Source organism: Mobula hypostoma, chromosome X2, assembly GCF_963921235.1.
Source record: "Mobula hypostoma chromosome X2, sMobHyp1.1, whole genome shotgun sequence".
NCBI lineage: Eukaryota > Metazoa > Chordata > Chondrichthyes > Myliobatiformes > Myliobatidae > Mobula > Mobula hypostoma.
The window spans coordinates 41,061,738-41,075,849 of record NC_086129.1 but is presented as its reverse complement, the minus strand read 5'-3'; the positions used below and the strand labels follow the sequence as shown (position 1 = coordinate 41,075,849).

General features: G+C 41.8%; 1 protein-coding gene across 14 annotated transcripts in view; it reads right to left on the bottom strand.

Annotated features, from left to right (window-relative positions):
* LOC134340769 (pleckstrin homology-like domain family B member 1) overlaps nucleotides 1–14,112 on the bottom strand; it is a 412,363-nt gene that overhangs the window by 3,025 nt on the left and 395,226 nt on the right. For 13 of the 14 annotated variants that reach the window (XM_063038256.1, XM_063038258.1, XM_063038261.1 and 10 more), the window contains 4 exons: nucleotides 12,193–12,283; nucleotides 8,653–8,799; nucleotides 1,290–1,509; nucleotides 964–1,049 (listed from right to left, as the gene is read on the bottom strand). In XM_063038256.1, the coding sequence (XP_062894326.1) occupies nucleotides 964–1,049; nucleotides 1,290–1,509; nucleotides 8,653–8,799; nucleotides 12,193–12,283 (544 nt within the window). Of the gene's footprint in view, nucleotides 1–963; nucleotides 1,050–1,289; nucleotides 1,510–8,652; nucleotides 8,800–12,192; nucleotides 12,284–14,112 lie in introns of those variants that run through there. The other variant, XM_063038270.1, reaches the window with a different exon arrangement.

The window sequence follows — 14,112 nt, the reverse complement described above, 5'->3', positions numbered from 1 at the left end:
CAAGAAAGATATTGCAGCAAAACTCACCAGTGTAAGACCACCAATTCTGCAAAAGCAACGTGAAGATCAGTCCTGGCTGTAAAACTTACGCAAACCCTGAAAGGCGTGTGCGCATTGAGCTGATGCTGGTGTGGATTTGAAGGGGATGTGTGTGCTTGTGGCTGGAGTTTTATGTGTGTGCGGTGTTTTGGTATTTATGAGGGTAGAGTGACTTATTTTGTGTGTGTGTGTGTGTGAGAGAGAGAGTGTGAGAGAGCGAGCGAGTGAGTGAGAGAGGGAGAGAGAGAGAGAGAGAGAGAGAGAGGGGGAGAAAGAGAAAAAAAGATGTCATTTGTGATGAAGATGCTGTCAAAGACCATAAGATATAAGAGCAGAATTAGGCCATTGAGCCCACTGTGTCTGCTCCGCCATTTCATCATGGCTGATCCAATTTTCCTCTAAGTCCAAATCTCCTGATTTCCCCTGTATCCCCTTTGTGTTACATTTTCAGTCTTTCAAAAGATTAATACTGGGATGCAACAAACATCTCTATCTCTTTTAAAGTGCCCTTAAAAAGAGGTCCTGATATCCTTATTACTCTTAAAGTCTCAGCTTTTGACTGTGAAGTGTCTCGGGAATTTCAAGGTAAAGCCACTCTGTAAATACAAGCTGTTCCTGGATACCACAACAGATTTACTTTCCTCACAGGCTGGATGTAGACCAAGCTGCTCTTTCCCTGGCAAACAGACAAAAAACCTGCTCTTCACCAGTGTTCAGTGGCCTTCAGAGAACTCAGATCGTCAGCCAAGGACCCCTATCATTTACGCGGCAATCATGTTCTAAAGTTGTTTTGACACAGAACAGAGACAAGGCCTGGGAAACCAGACTGCAAGGCCAACACGCGCCACGGAGAGCTGCAGTTCATATGTACATTTGCTGTACGCAGGCTCAAATATCCCTTCGGAGAGCACTTAAAGTCCTTACCTTTGAGGCACTTCTGAGATGGTCATAGTAAACCTCTTCAATAGCTTGAAAATAAATCACTCCCTTTAACTTACTTTCGTGTTTGTCTGTCAAAGAAATACATTATTTTAGTTAAAATGGCCAGATCAGATGTTCTAAACATATTGCCTCATCTCTTGTCTTATCCTTCATTCTTGATGTAGCATTGTTAAACAAGCCTACTCTTCTAACAACACTAGTTTCTCCTGGGATCCAAAGTATCCAGGGAGCTCGATCTTCCATGCAGACAATTTTGAAACAATTATGGATTTGAAGACAAAATGCAGATCAGGTTTAAGATAATTTACCTACGTAATAAGACAATGTCCGCTTAATGCGATCAAAGACGAACCAACGTTTTCTCCAGGATTTAATTTTCCCACCCATTTTTGTCAGGTAGCCTTTACACATCTTTTCAGACATGGTAATTTGGTAGCAGGTTTCCAGGTTGTGCCCAGATGATTCGATATGTGACCGCAAATCAAAATCTTCCTTCCTGATTGGTAGATACCGGGTTAAAGGTCGTGCCTGAAAGAAAGTTCAGAATGAGCTGGTAGAATGCAAGGGTAGATTACCAATAACTTTCCCCAGTGAATCCACCTAACAGCAATGCCCTCATTCCTGGAACATAAACCTTCTGTTTCCACTCCAAGGGCCTTTACACTTCTGAACCCTTTTCAAGAGTTTTACATCCTTTCTAGTACCACTGTCTGGCTGGCTTATTGTTTTCAGAAGGGGTTGTGATATTTATTTATTTAGAGATACAGCATAGAACAGGTCTTTCCAGCCCAAGGAGCCATGCCACCCAGTAACCCACCTATTTCACCCTAGCCTAATCACGGGACAATTTACAATGACCGATTACCCTACTAACTGGTACATCTTTGGACTGTGAGAAGAAACCTTAGTACCCAGAGGAAACCCACGCAGCCACACGGGGAGAATGTACAAACTCCTTACAGTTGGTGCCAGAATTAAACTCCAAACTCCAGAATAGTGTCACGCTAATTGTGGTGAGTACTTGTAAGGGCTCTGGCTATGAGTTGTACTAGTCTCCACACATTTGGTCCCATTGACTCCAACGCAGCCCGATTTCGGAGGATGTTTGTAGAATAAAGCTGATTCTTCAGTGCAGTTGATTGCTGATTAACTTCTGGGTACTTTCCAAGGCTCCTACGTCTTGTTGTTAGTTTACTGTTGTCACATATACCAAGGTACAGTGAAACATTTTTATTTGCACTACATCATTGTAACTACATCAAGGTCATAAGAAGAAAATATGGCACAGTGTGGTACTGCAGCTACGTCTCACAAATGAGATTTAAAAGAGAATGATTGTAGTAAATGTAATGATGATAAGATCATAAGACATAGGAGCAGATATAGGCCATTCAGCCCATCAAGTTTGCTCTACAATTCCATCATGGCTGATTTATTATCCCTCTCAACCCCTTCTCCTCATAACCTTTGCTGCCTTTACTAATCAAGAACCTATCAGCCTCTCCTTTAAATATACCCAATTAGATTAGATTAGATTATGAGGACACGCAGTCCTCTTTAATTGTCATTTAGTAATGCATGAATTAAGAAATGATACAATGTTTTTCCAGAATGATATCACGAAAACACATGACAAACCGACTTAAAAACTGACAAAAACTACATAATTATAATATATAGTTACAACAGTGCAAAGCAATACCGTAATTTGATAAGAACAGACCAATTTGATAAGAACAGACCATGGCACAGTAAAAATCTCATGGTCTCTCGAAAGTCCCATCATCTCATGCAGACGGTGAACCTCCAGCGCCACCAACTTGCCGATGCAGCATACCGGAAGCATCCGACCACAGTCCGACTCCGAGTCCGTCTGAAAACTCCAAGCCTCTGACCAGCTCTCTGACACCGAGCACCGAGCACCACCTCTGCCGAGCGCTTCAACCCCGGCCCCGGCAACAGGCAATAGGGAATAGGCAAAGCCGAGGATTTGGGGCCTTCCCCTCCGGAGATTCTCGATCGCACAGTAGCAGCGGCAGCGAAGCAGGCATTTCAGAAGTTACTCCAGATGTTCCTCCGTGCTTCTCACGGCTGTCTCCATCAAATCCCAATGAGTTGGCCTCCACAGCCATTTGTGGCAATGAATTCCACAGGTTCACCATCCTCTGGTTAAAGCAGTTCCTCCTCATCTCAGTTCTAAAGGGATGTTCCTTCTATGTGCTTTCTGCTCCTAAACTCTCCCTCAAATGGAAACATCCTCTCCATGTTCACTCTATCTAGGCCTTTCAATATTCGGTAGATTTCAATAAGAAATCTTCTGAACTCCAGCAAGTACAGGCCCAGGGCCATCAAAAGCTGGAGTATTATGCTGGGGTCCAGGGTCCTGCTCTTTGGGAAGGTTTAATTGAAGCAGTTTGTGGATTGGACTCTGTAGTTTACGTTGCGATGTGTTTCTGGTTTCTGGTCACTCCATTTTTTGTTGCTATTTTAGGCAATTTTGATCACGGCAGCCTGCAGTATTGAACTACACAGTGTTAGACTGAATTGAACTGAATATGCCTGGACCCTTTCGATTTTTTGTTTTACATTCTGTGTTATTCACCTGGTTTTTTTTTTGCCATTTGCATGATTTGCTTTTTTAGTGCGTGGGGGGTTGTTCAATGTTTTTGAACGGGTTCCATGGTTGTCTTTGTTTTGTGGCTGTCTGTGAGAAGATGAATCTCAGGGTTGTACACTGCATACAAACGTTGATAATAAATGTACTTTGAACCTTTGAACCCTTTTATTCCCGGAATGAATCTTGTCAACGTCCTCCAGACCCTGCTGGTGACAGCTGACAAAGGGTTGCCGCACAGTGGCACAGCCTGATCAATCATACTTTGAAAACCAGAAACACTGTAAGTCTGGAACAAAGACAGAAAATACTCAAAACCCTCAGCAGATCAGGCAATGTCTGTCGGAGGAAAAACAGGATTAACATTTATTAAAACAACAGGAATTCTGCAGATGCTGGAAATTCAAGCAACACACATCAAAGTTGCTGGTGAACGCAGCAGGCCAGGCAGCATCTCTAGGAAGAGGCGCAGTCGACGTTTCAGGCCGAGACCCTTCGTCAGGACTAACTGAAGGAAGAGTTAGTAAGGGATTTGAAAGTTGGAGGGGGAGGGGGAGATCCAAAATGATAGGAGAAGACAGGAGGGGGAGGGATGGAGCCAAGAGCTGGACAGGCGATAGGCAAAAGGGATACGAGAGGATCATGGGACAGGAGGTCCGGGAAGAAAGACAAGGGGGGGGGGAGACCCAGAGGATGGGCAAGGAGTATAGTCAGAGGGACAGAGGGAGAAAAAGGAGAGTGAGAGAAAGAATGTGTGTATAAAAATAAGTAACAGATGGGGTACAAGGGGGAGGTGGGGCATTAGCGGAAGTTAGAGAAGTCGATGTTCATGCCACCAGGTTGGAGGCTACCCAGACGGAATATAAGGTGTTGTTCCTCCAACCTGAGTGTGGCTTCATCTTTACAGTAGAGGAGGCCGTGGATAGACATGTCAGAATGGGAATGGGATGTGGAATTAAAATGTGTGGCCACTGGGAGATCCTGCTTTCTCTGTCCTCAGGTTGGAGGAACAACACCTTATATTCCGTCTGGGTAGCCTCCAACCTCATGGCATGAACATCGACTTCTCTAACTTCCAGTAAGGCCCCACCTCCCCCTTGTACCCCATCTGTTACTTATTTTTATGCACACTTTCTTTCTCTCACTCTCCTTTTTCTCCCTCTGTCCCTCTGAATATACCTCTTGCCCATCCTCTGGTTCCCCCCCCACTCCTTGTCTTTCTTCCCGGACCTCCTGTCCCATGATCCTCTCGTATCCCCTTTTGCCTATCACCTGTCCAGCTCTCGGCTCTATCCCTCCCCCTCCTGTCTTCTCCTATCATTTTGGATCTCCCCCTCCCCCTCCAACTTTCAAATCCCTTACTCACTCTTCCTTCAGTTAGTCCTGACGAAGGGTCTCGGCCTGAAACGTCGACTGCACCTCTTCCTACAGATGCTGCTTGGCCTGCTGCGTTCACCAGCAACTTTGATGTGTGTTGCTTAACATTTAGTAAGGTGTCCATAACCTGATGATATTTCTGGATGATGGTTCCAACACTGAGGACACATGACTGCACATGCTGAAATCTGGACCAAAAACAAAACTGTTGGAGGAAATCAGCAGGTCAGGTAAAAAGACAGATGGGTCGATAACTCACATCAGTCTTCAATCCAAAACACTGTCTGGCCCTTTGGCTCAATAGATGCTACTTGACCTGCTTCACGGCCTGGTATGGGAACACTAATGCCCAGGAATGGAAAAAACTACAAAATGTGGTGAATACAGCCCAGTCCATCACAGGCAAAGCCTCCCCCACCATTGAGCACATCTACACAGAGTGATGTCATGGAAAAGCAGCATCCATCATCAAAGCCCCCTCCATCCAGGCCACGCTCTCTTATTGCTACTACCATCGGGCAGGAGGTACAAAAGGTCCCACAACACCAGTTTCAGGAACAGTTATTACTCTTCAACCATCAGGATCTTGAACCAGCTTGGATAACTTCACTCACCTCAACACCGAACTGACTCTACAAGCTACAGACTCACTTTTAAAGACTCTTTACAACTTACGTTCTCAGAATTATTTTTATTCAGTTGCACAATTTGCCTTCTTTTGCAAAGGCGACAAATTGCGGTTGTTTGCCAGTCTTTGTTTCTATATAGGTTTTTTGAAAATTCTATATTTCTTTATTTTTCTGTAAATGGCTGCAAGAAAATGAATCTGAAGTTAGTATATGGTACTTTGATAATAAATGTTACTCTGACCTGCTTTGTCTGGCAGTTGGATTTTGCTCCTTATCCAACATTGCCTTTCCAGAAGTGGGCACTAGATGGCGATCACAGACCAGAGGCAGTCTGCAAGCCCCTGGGGTTCAGGACTACAACACTGAGATCTCAATGTAATGTCTCAGAGAAAGAACTCTAAGATCTAAGTGATTTTTTTAAAACAAATTCCATAAATAAATTTAATTTATGATATATAAATACAATTGGTACACACCTTCTACATTCCTTCTACTATCAATTCAATAATTCTCTTACAATGTGTCAATGTTTCCATCCTAAACAATTAAGTATTGGAGGGGTGTTTCATATGTGGCAGCTGGATCCTAGACTGTGGTCGCTTCTCACACAGCTTTGGCAGTGGCTGTACTTCAATGCATCTCTCAGGATGTACTCTGAGATACAAATACAAAAATACCAAAGGTTTAAGCCCGGAACCCAAGATTTATGGACTTTATTCAAACTGAAGCCCCCACTGTGCAGTCACAAGGCAGAGCACCCCCAATCGAGGTCCTGCTGTAAAGGTCTCACAGTCTAGCTTACCCAGAGAAAGATACTCTGCAATGTTCTGCTCAGATTCTCCCCTTTAACCAAGAGAAATGAAACTACACTCACAACACGCTGGAGGAACTCAGCAGGTTGGGCAGCATCCGTGGAAAAGATCGGTCGACGTTTCGGGCCGGAACCCTTCGTCAGGACTGTAGAGGGAGGGGGCAGAGGCCCTATAAAGGAGGGGGGGGAGGGTGGGAAGGAGAAAGTGTTGCTTTGACCCCAGCTTCTGCAGATTATTTTGTGCTGAGAAATGAAACTAGTTATTTGTTTATTGAAACAATGTTATCTGTGGGAACTTCATCTGTACAAAATGCTCACATGCTGGGAGAAAGTCTCATCCGTCTGAATGAAGGATCAGCTGTTAAGGAAGACACAAATAGAATTTTGCACATTGGGTGGTTGTCAGTTTTTACTTATGTGTAGTGTTTCATTGATTCTATTGGACTTCTTTACTTTACTGTGAATGCCTGTTAAGAAAATGAATCTCAGGGTAGTGTATGGTGATACAACCATATACGGTGCTCAAGTCCAGATGACGAAATGAGGGGAATCCAGACTCGGGAAAGGTGGAAGGTTAGAGACACAGGAACATAGATAAAAATGCAGTGATTATGGCTGACCACTTATCTCAATATCACATTCCTGCTCTCGCCCCACTCTCAACTGCATCTGCATTTTTATCTGCATTTTTATCTATCTTCTTAAATATATTCAGGAACGTGGCTTGTCTGTGGTGAAGAATAACACTCTACGAGTACAGAAATTATACCACTTTTCAGTCCCACGTTATACTGAATGATACAACCGATAGACAGTGTAACTGCAGAGGTCAAGTCACTGATCATTGTAATACACGCCTATTACCCAAACAGAGTCATTTATCTGGGGTTAAGTCATCTTTCCATGCCATTGATTTCTCCAGCATTAGCTTCTTACTGATACCAACTTCCATCAGTTTTCAACCTTCAATACATTCTTGGTTTCCTAACATTTTTAGAAAGTTACTTGTATTCTTTTGTGTGAAGATAGAACCAAGGTACAGTGGATTTAATTGGGACCCATCGGGACCAGTACATTTTGGCCCAATTAAACAGCTGCCACAATTAGCTGAAGTTTCATGGAAATAAAAAAGGATCCAGTGCTTTCCTGGCATATATAACAAATAAACTCTTCTCCACTAGGCATACCAGGCATCATCCATGATGAAGATGTCAGAATTCGTCATCGAAATGTCGGTTAAAATTGACACCTGTACCCAGCTGGAAGCCCAAGAAGAGTTTATTTTTCATGGAAGTAGTTAAAAAGGCATTAAAAAAAAAACAAACTACAGTTTAACTGAGTAACAAATTATGTATTTAAATGAAATACAGAACAAATTAGAACACTATCAGTACTACTACAGTACCATAAAACTGTATTCATTCCTAATAGTTATCGATGGAGGAATTCATCCACTGTATATGTTGCCGTGTTCTTTCGATTGATTGTGAACGGATCAGCGCAGACACCTAGTGTAGATAATGGCCTGCCTTCATATAATGCTTTCGATGGATTGCATCCTCCAAATCTTCATTTGTATTGTAAAATTCAAGATATTTGTTGATACCTTCAAATTCTTTGTAGTTCCTAACTTGTTGAAGTAGTGAAATTGTTTCGTTTTCTGGCATTTCTGGCATCTCCAAGTGTGAAAGCTTGAAACTGCAGTGAGCAAAACGGTTCTGAATTGTCTTGCTGCTTATTTCTCACCAATGACAAAAATCACTGCGTTTTGAATACAAGCACACGCAACTGATGCTATTTGAAAACCGTTTTCTCTTAGCATGGTGTAGTGTCTAATGGCCACACAAATACATATGACTAACACTAGTTAAAAAATGTTCAGCAAGTCTCCTGTCCCAATTAGGCAGTATAGTGTCCCAAATAAATGAAGGGAATTCTGGCTATTTTCTCAATTTGTTTTTATTCTTTAAGACTTGGCTCAGATAAGTGGCTGCCCCAATTAACCAATGATGCAATTAATCAGAATCCACTATATTTGTTTAATTGTTCTTGCAATTCTTGTTCCCCACGATAAATTTTCTCATTTCTGACTGGAGGGGACCAACCCTTGACTACTTTAATCTTTCTTGTTTTATATATTTGTAAAGGCTTTTACAATTTAGTTTTGACAATTTACACAAAATGCTAAATGGGTTCTTCCATTAATCTGTGATAAATAGAAACAATAAGTTTCCAGTTACCTGTGAAAAATGTTTCTCCCGCATCTTGACCTCCTTGTCAACCAGCTGCTGCCGATGGACAGTTTCTTCCTGAAGCCTCTTCTCCAGTTCCTCCCGCCTCTTGCGCTCTTCCTCAAAGGCCTGGCGACGCATTTCCATCTCACGTGCCTGAGGGGGAGGGGGGGGCAGGAAACAGCACCAGTGTTAACACCGCAAATCCTGACCCGACCTGTCAAGCCTCCATCTCTACTCTGATTGAAAGAAGATCATTCCATGGTCAGGATAATCTCATGATAATAGGGATGTGCTCTTATCCACCAACAGTATTGTTATTAGGGGGCAGATTGAGTTTATATATAATTGGAAATTCCACCAAGAATTGCCATCTAAAGACAAAATGATCCCATGTGCACTTGACAAAACACAGATATCCAAAGCACACTGGAAGTCAAAACTCATTAAGCCCAGTGATGGGACACAGATATGCTGATGTGAGGGGATGTATATATTCTGTACTTAGACCTGCGTTTCTACGCCAGGGCTGGTTGGTATAACAATGACCACATTTGTTTAGACCCGAGTCTAAAGACAAGTGTGATAGTTTACTCTATTTAGCACAATTAGAGCAGGAATAACCCTGTTAGCATTCCCTGGTTGCTCTGATACTCATCAATTCCATCTCGCTGTATTATTCCCAAATCCCTTGTTTCCCTCAATAGCCAGAAATCTATCTGTCACTGTTCTGAAAGATCCCAGTGACAAGTCCAAAGCCCAGTGGTTAGAGAATTCAATCCCCTTATGGAAGAAAGCTCTTCTCAGCTTGGTCCTAAATGGACTATCCTTTATTCCAAGAATATTACCCCTGCCTTTAGATTCCTCAAAGAGAACATCATCCCTGTCGAGCACTGTAACAACTTCAGTGAGGTCATTCTTCTAACCCCTGGGTAATATCAGCCTAGTTTGCTCAGTCAAGCCAAGCATGCCATCAATGAAACCAGTGCAGTGAATCTTTGCTGCACACCTGTAATGGGCAGCCTGTTCTTCCCCAGGTGTGGGAAACCAGCGTTGTACACAACACTGCAGCTGTGGTCCCACCAAGGCCTGTGTTCATATCCTTTCACAGGCTGCCCAGGGTGGCACTGGGTGCAAGTACGACATAGGCAACACGGACGTGCTGAGAGTGGGAGGATATGGGCGTTGTGTCGGCAGAAGGGATCAGTTTAGTTAGGCGTTTTGTTAGTTCAGCACAACATCGTGGGCCTGTTCCTGTGCTGTACTGTTCCAGGTCCTGTGATCTCAAAACCAATAGGTCATTTCATATATATGAAATATAATCACCCTGTATTTATGTCGACTCACTCTCGCTCACACACACCTAGTTTCACAAGCTGATAAATACAGATCCATTTCATAAGTATTTACTGAGTTTATGATTATACACGCCAATAAAATTAGAGACAAAAGACACGTGCGCGTTCATATACATACAGATACAAGTTTCCATCCCTCCCAGAATATCCTGATGGTCTTTGGCAATTTATTTTTGCAAAACATTTTTGAAACATCAGAGATATTTATAAACAGTTCTAAATTTTCTTTTGAAAAGCCATGATTTTTTAACATGTTAATCTAAACTCTTTAAAATGCTTACAAATAGCTTCAAAGAGTCAGAGTAAATAAAAGGGAAATCATGTTTGACTGAACTATTGGACGTTCTTTGAGAACAAGCAATGAAACATCATGTGTTCATCTCCACCACACATCACAGACCCAACAAAGAATGTCAGAATCATCTCAGTTTTCATCTCCCAAAGCAAGAAACATTTTAATTTCAACTAAAAGATAAACAGGAAATGATTGTATAGCATTATTGAAGCCTCCAGAGCCAATTGATCTCAGAACAGGAAATAATGCCCATGATTCCAATCTTCCCTTTCATACCGTGTGGCAGGTTGTCACGTCAGAAACACAGCGATAGAATAAACATTTGCTAGATGTGGGATGCCATCAATGAAAAAATTAAAAGTTAATGAGAGGAGCTTTAAAAATTATTTAATTCCTATTGATTACTAGAGGCAGAATAAACTCAGCTTCTAACCATTTAAAGATTAGCTTTATTTGTCACATATAACTTGAAACATTGAAACACACAGTGAAATGTGTTGTTTTTATGTCAATGACCAACACAGTCTGAGCATGTGCTGGGAGGAGCCTGCAAATGTTACCATACTTCCAGCGCCAACCTAACCTGTATGTCTTTGGAAGAAACTGGAGCACCAGAGAAAACGCATGCAGTCACGGGGAGAACATACAAACTCCTTACAGACAGTGGTGGGAATCAAACCCTAATCTGTAACCGCTAGTGTTGTAAAGTGCTAGTGCTAACCGCTATACTACTGTGCTGCCCTGAAGAATTTACTTTTTCGGTAAGGAGTTTGATAAATTTCAAATTGAGGATGAGGACGATGATTACAAAAAGACAACATATGATCTCGAAGGATATAATGATGCCACTGTAAGGGGGGGACGGAAAAAGTGTTCATTTATGGTAGGAAAAGAAGCATGGACTCTATAGATTTCAGTGTAGATTTTAAAGATAGATATAACCTTTAAGAGTTTGTGAAACAACACAATCAGCATTATTCAAATGACTCAGTAGAAGAGTTGAAATCCACTGCAATAACGCTTGTGTGTGGGATGTGTGAAAACAGAATTATTGGACAAACAATCTTTTCAAAATCTTCTCAATTATCTTCCAGTGTAGCCCTCTCAGGTATGAGAATAAAACCTTATGGTTATCATATACTTAATAGCGAAATTACAGCATAGAAATCGCTCAATCGACCCTTGCTAGTGTTAAGCTCAACACAAGCCTTCTCAACCCTTGTCCATCCAAATTTCCTCTTTATTCCTTCCTCTATCAAATAGATATCTTTGCAGCTCACTTCAGTTCCTCCATGTGGGTGGTAAAGAAGCTTCTTCCAAATCCCTTATTGGATTTACGGTAACCCACACTTCGGATTCCACCACACCTTCCCTATGCCTACTTTATCAAAAATGACGATCTTCCTTTTGTCTTCATGAAAAGAAATAGCCTTGAGCTGTTCAGTTAAGGTTACAAGTAAACAATTCAAACATGTCCTGTTTATAATTAGGACTCAGAAAGCTTGAATGTTAAAAGCAGAGTGATGTGGGGAGTGACAAATGGGCGTTCTGCCGGAATAAGCTGTTGGAGTGAGATGGGTTGGACAACAAGATGACACTAAGAGTGAACAGTGTGAGGCAGGAAGTGTGGCAAGGGTCACAACTGTCTTAACAGTGGCAAGGAAAGTTACACACACAAAATGCTGGAGGAACTCAGCATCTATGGAAAGGAATAGAATTGACGTTTCAGGTCCAGGTCTGGCTGGTGAGGGAGGAAGGGAGGCCATGAAAATTTGGGCATAATTCCAGTGGAAGAAGGAAATGGTTATTTTCCTGATTAAATAGAACCCAAACAATGACACATTTTATTGACTAGTAAGTAACCGATGAGCTCAAACCTTGGCTTTTGTTACATACCCTCGTCTCCAAAAGGCGAGCTTTCTCTGCTTGTGCCTCCTTCAGCATCTTTTCCATCTCCTCGATCTTGGATACATCCACGCCGCTGGCACTTTCGGAGGAAGAAAAAAACATCAAACATCAGAATAATTAATCAGAGGCATGAACAAAGTCCACAAATACCATCCCAATCTTTTGAGCACAATGGATCACTTTGCCATTTTAGAAAGGAATAAACCTGGAATGTGAGAAGACAATGCTGATGTCAACAGGCACATCATCACACACTGGGGTGTGAAAATCTAACTCTGCAAGAATATTACAATTTTTTTTATCTGAGCTGTATAGTGCTTTCTTCCTGGAATGGGGCATTGCTGACAAGGTCAACAGTTATTTGTTTCCTGGCTGTCCTGAAAAAATAATGGTGAAAGTAACCTTACTACCAAAGTACATATACAGTACTTAGTGGACAGTTTATTAGACACACCTGTACACTTGCTTGTTAACACAAATATCTAAGCAGTCAATCACGTGGCAGCAACCTAATGCTTTAAAGCATGCAGACATGGTCAAGAGGTTCAGTTGATGTTCAGACCAAACTCAGAATGGGGAAGAAATGTGATCTGAGTGACTTTGACTGTGAAATGACTGTTGGCGCCAGATGGGGTGGTTTGAGTATCTCAGAAACTGCCGATCTTCTGGGACTTTCACACACAACAGTCTCTAGAGTTTACAGAGATTGGTGCAAAAACAAAAAAAAATACATCATTCAGTGAGCGACAGTTCTGTGCACGAAGATGTCTTGTTAATGAGGTCAGAGGAGAATGACCAGACTGGCTGAAGCTGACAAGAAGGTGACAGTAACTGAAATAACCACACGTTACAACAGTGGTGTGCAGAAGAGCATCTCTGAATGCACAACATGTCAAACCTTGAAGTGGCTGGGCTACAGCAGCATAAGACCATGAACATACACTACCTTGAGATTTATTTTCTTTCAGGCATTTACAGGAAAATAAAGAAATATAACAGATTTTTTTTTAAAAACTCTACACAAAGACTGACAAACAACCAATGTGGAAAAGAAGACAAATTGTGTAAATAAAAAAATAAGCAAATAATACCGAGAACATGAGTTGTAGAGTCCTTGAGAGTGAGTCCATAGGTTGTGGCTTTCTTGAACCACTTTAAGCAAACTGGTACAACTGTGTGTTGTGTTATGCCCACTTTGGAAAACAGTTAACAGAAGTAGCGTGAGCACAGAGTCAGATATAGAGAGGGGGAAAGTAAGGGAATAAATTTCCTTTCTTGAAGAACATCAGTGAACAACCTAGAATCTTACCACAGGGGGATGTAAGTTCTTACTTCGCAGCAGCTAAATGGAATCAAAGATGGGCGGGGGGGGGAAGAGAGAAGGTTCGTTAATGCTTCACTCAGCTAAGTTTGGGTGATAGTATCTGGAGGGGGTTAGTACATGGGAATGTGGGGGGAATAAAAAGCAATCATGAAGGATTATGTAAAAATGGGAGGTTGATGGTCAGCACTTGTGTGGACTGTGTATCTCTCTACAAGCCTATGACTCTCAGAGTCAGAATCAGAATTGGGTTTATTGTCACTGACGTGGTGAAATCTGTTGTTTTACGACGGCAGTACAGAGCAAAGAAGAGAACAAAATAGTGAAGTAGCATTCAAAAATCGGATGGCAGACTCTTTTGCATTTTATGTCTCTCTTACCTAAAAGGCTGTGCAATCTGCACTTTAAGCTTAATTTGCCAAATCTTTACTCACTCATTCAATCTGCCAATATTCCTCATAGCCTTATGATATCCTCTTTGCTAATTACATTCCTGCATATTTTTGGTCCTCTTGATAGCTTGACAATCAAACTTTATTGATTTATACAAATAGAAAAAACGTTGCTATGATGCTCCCAAAAGCATT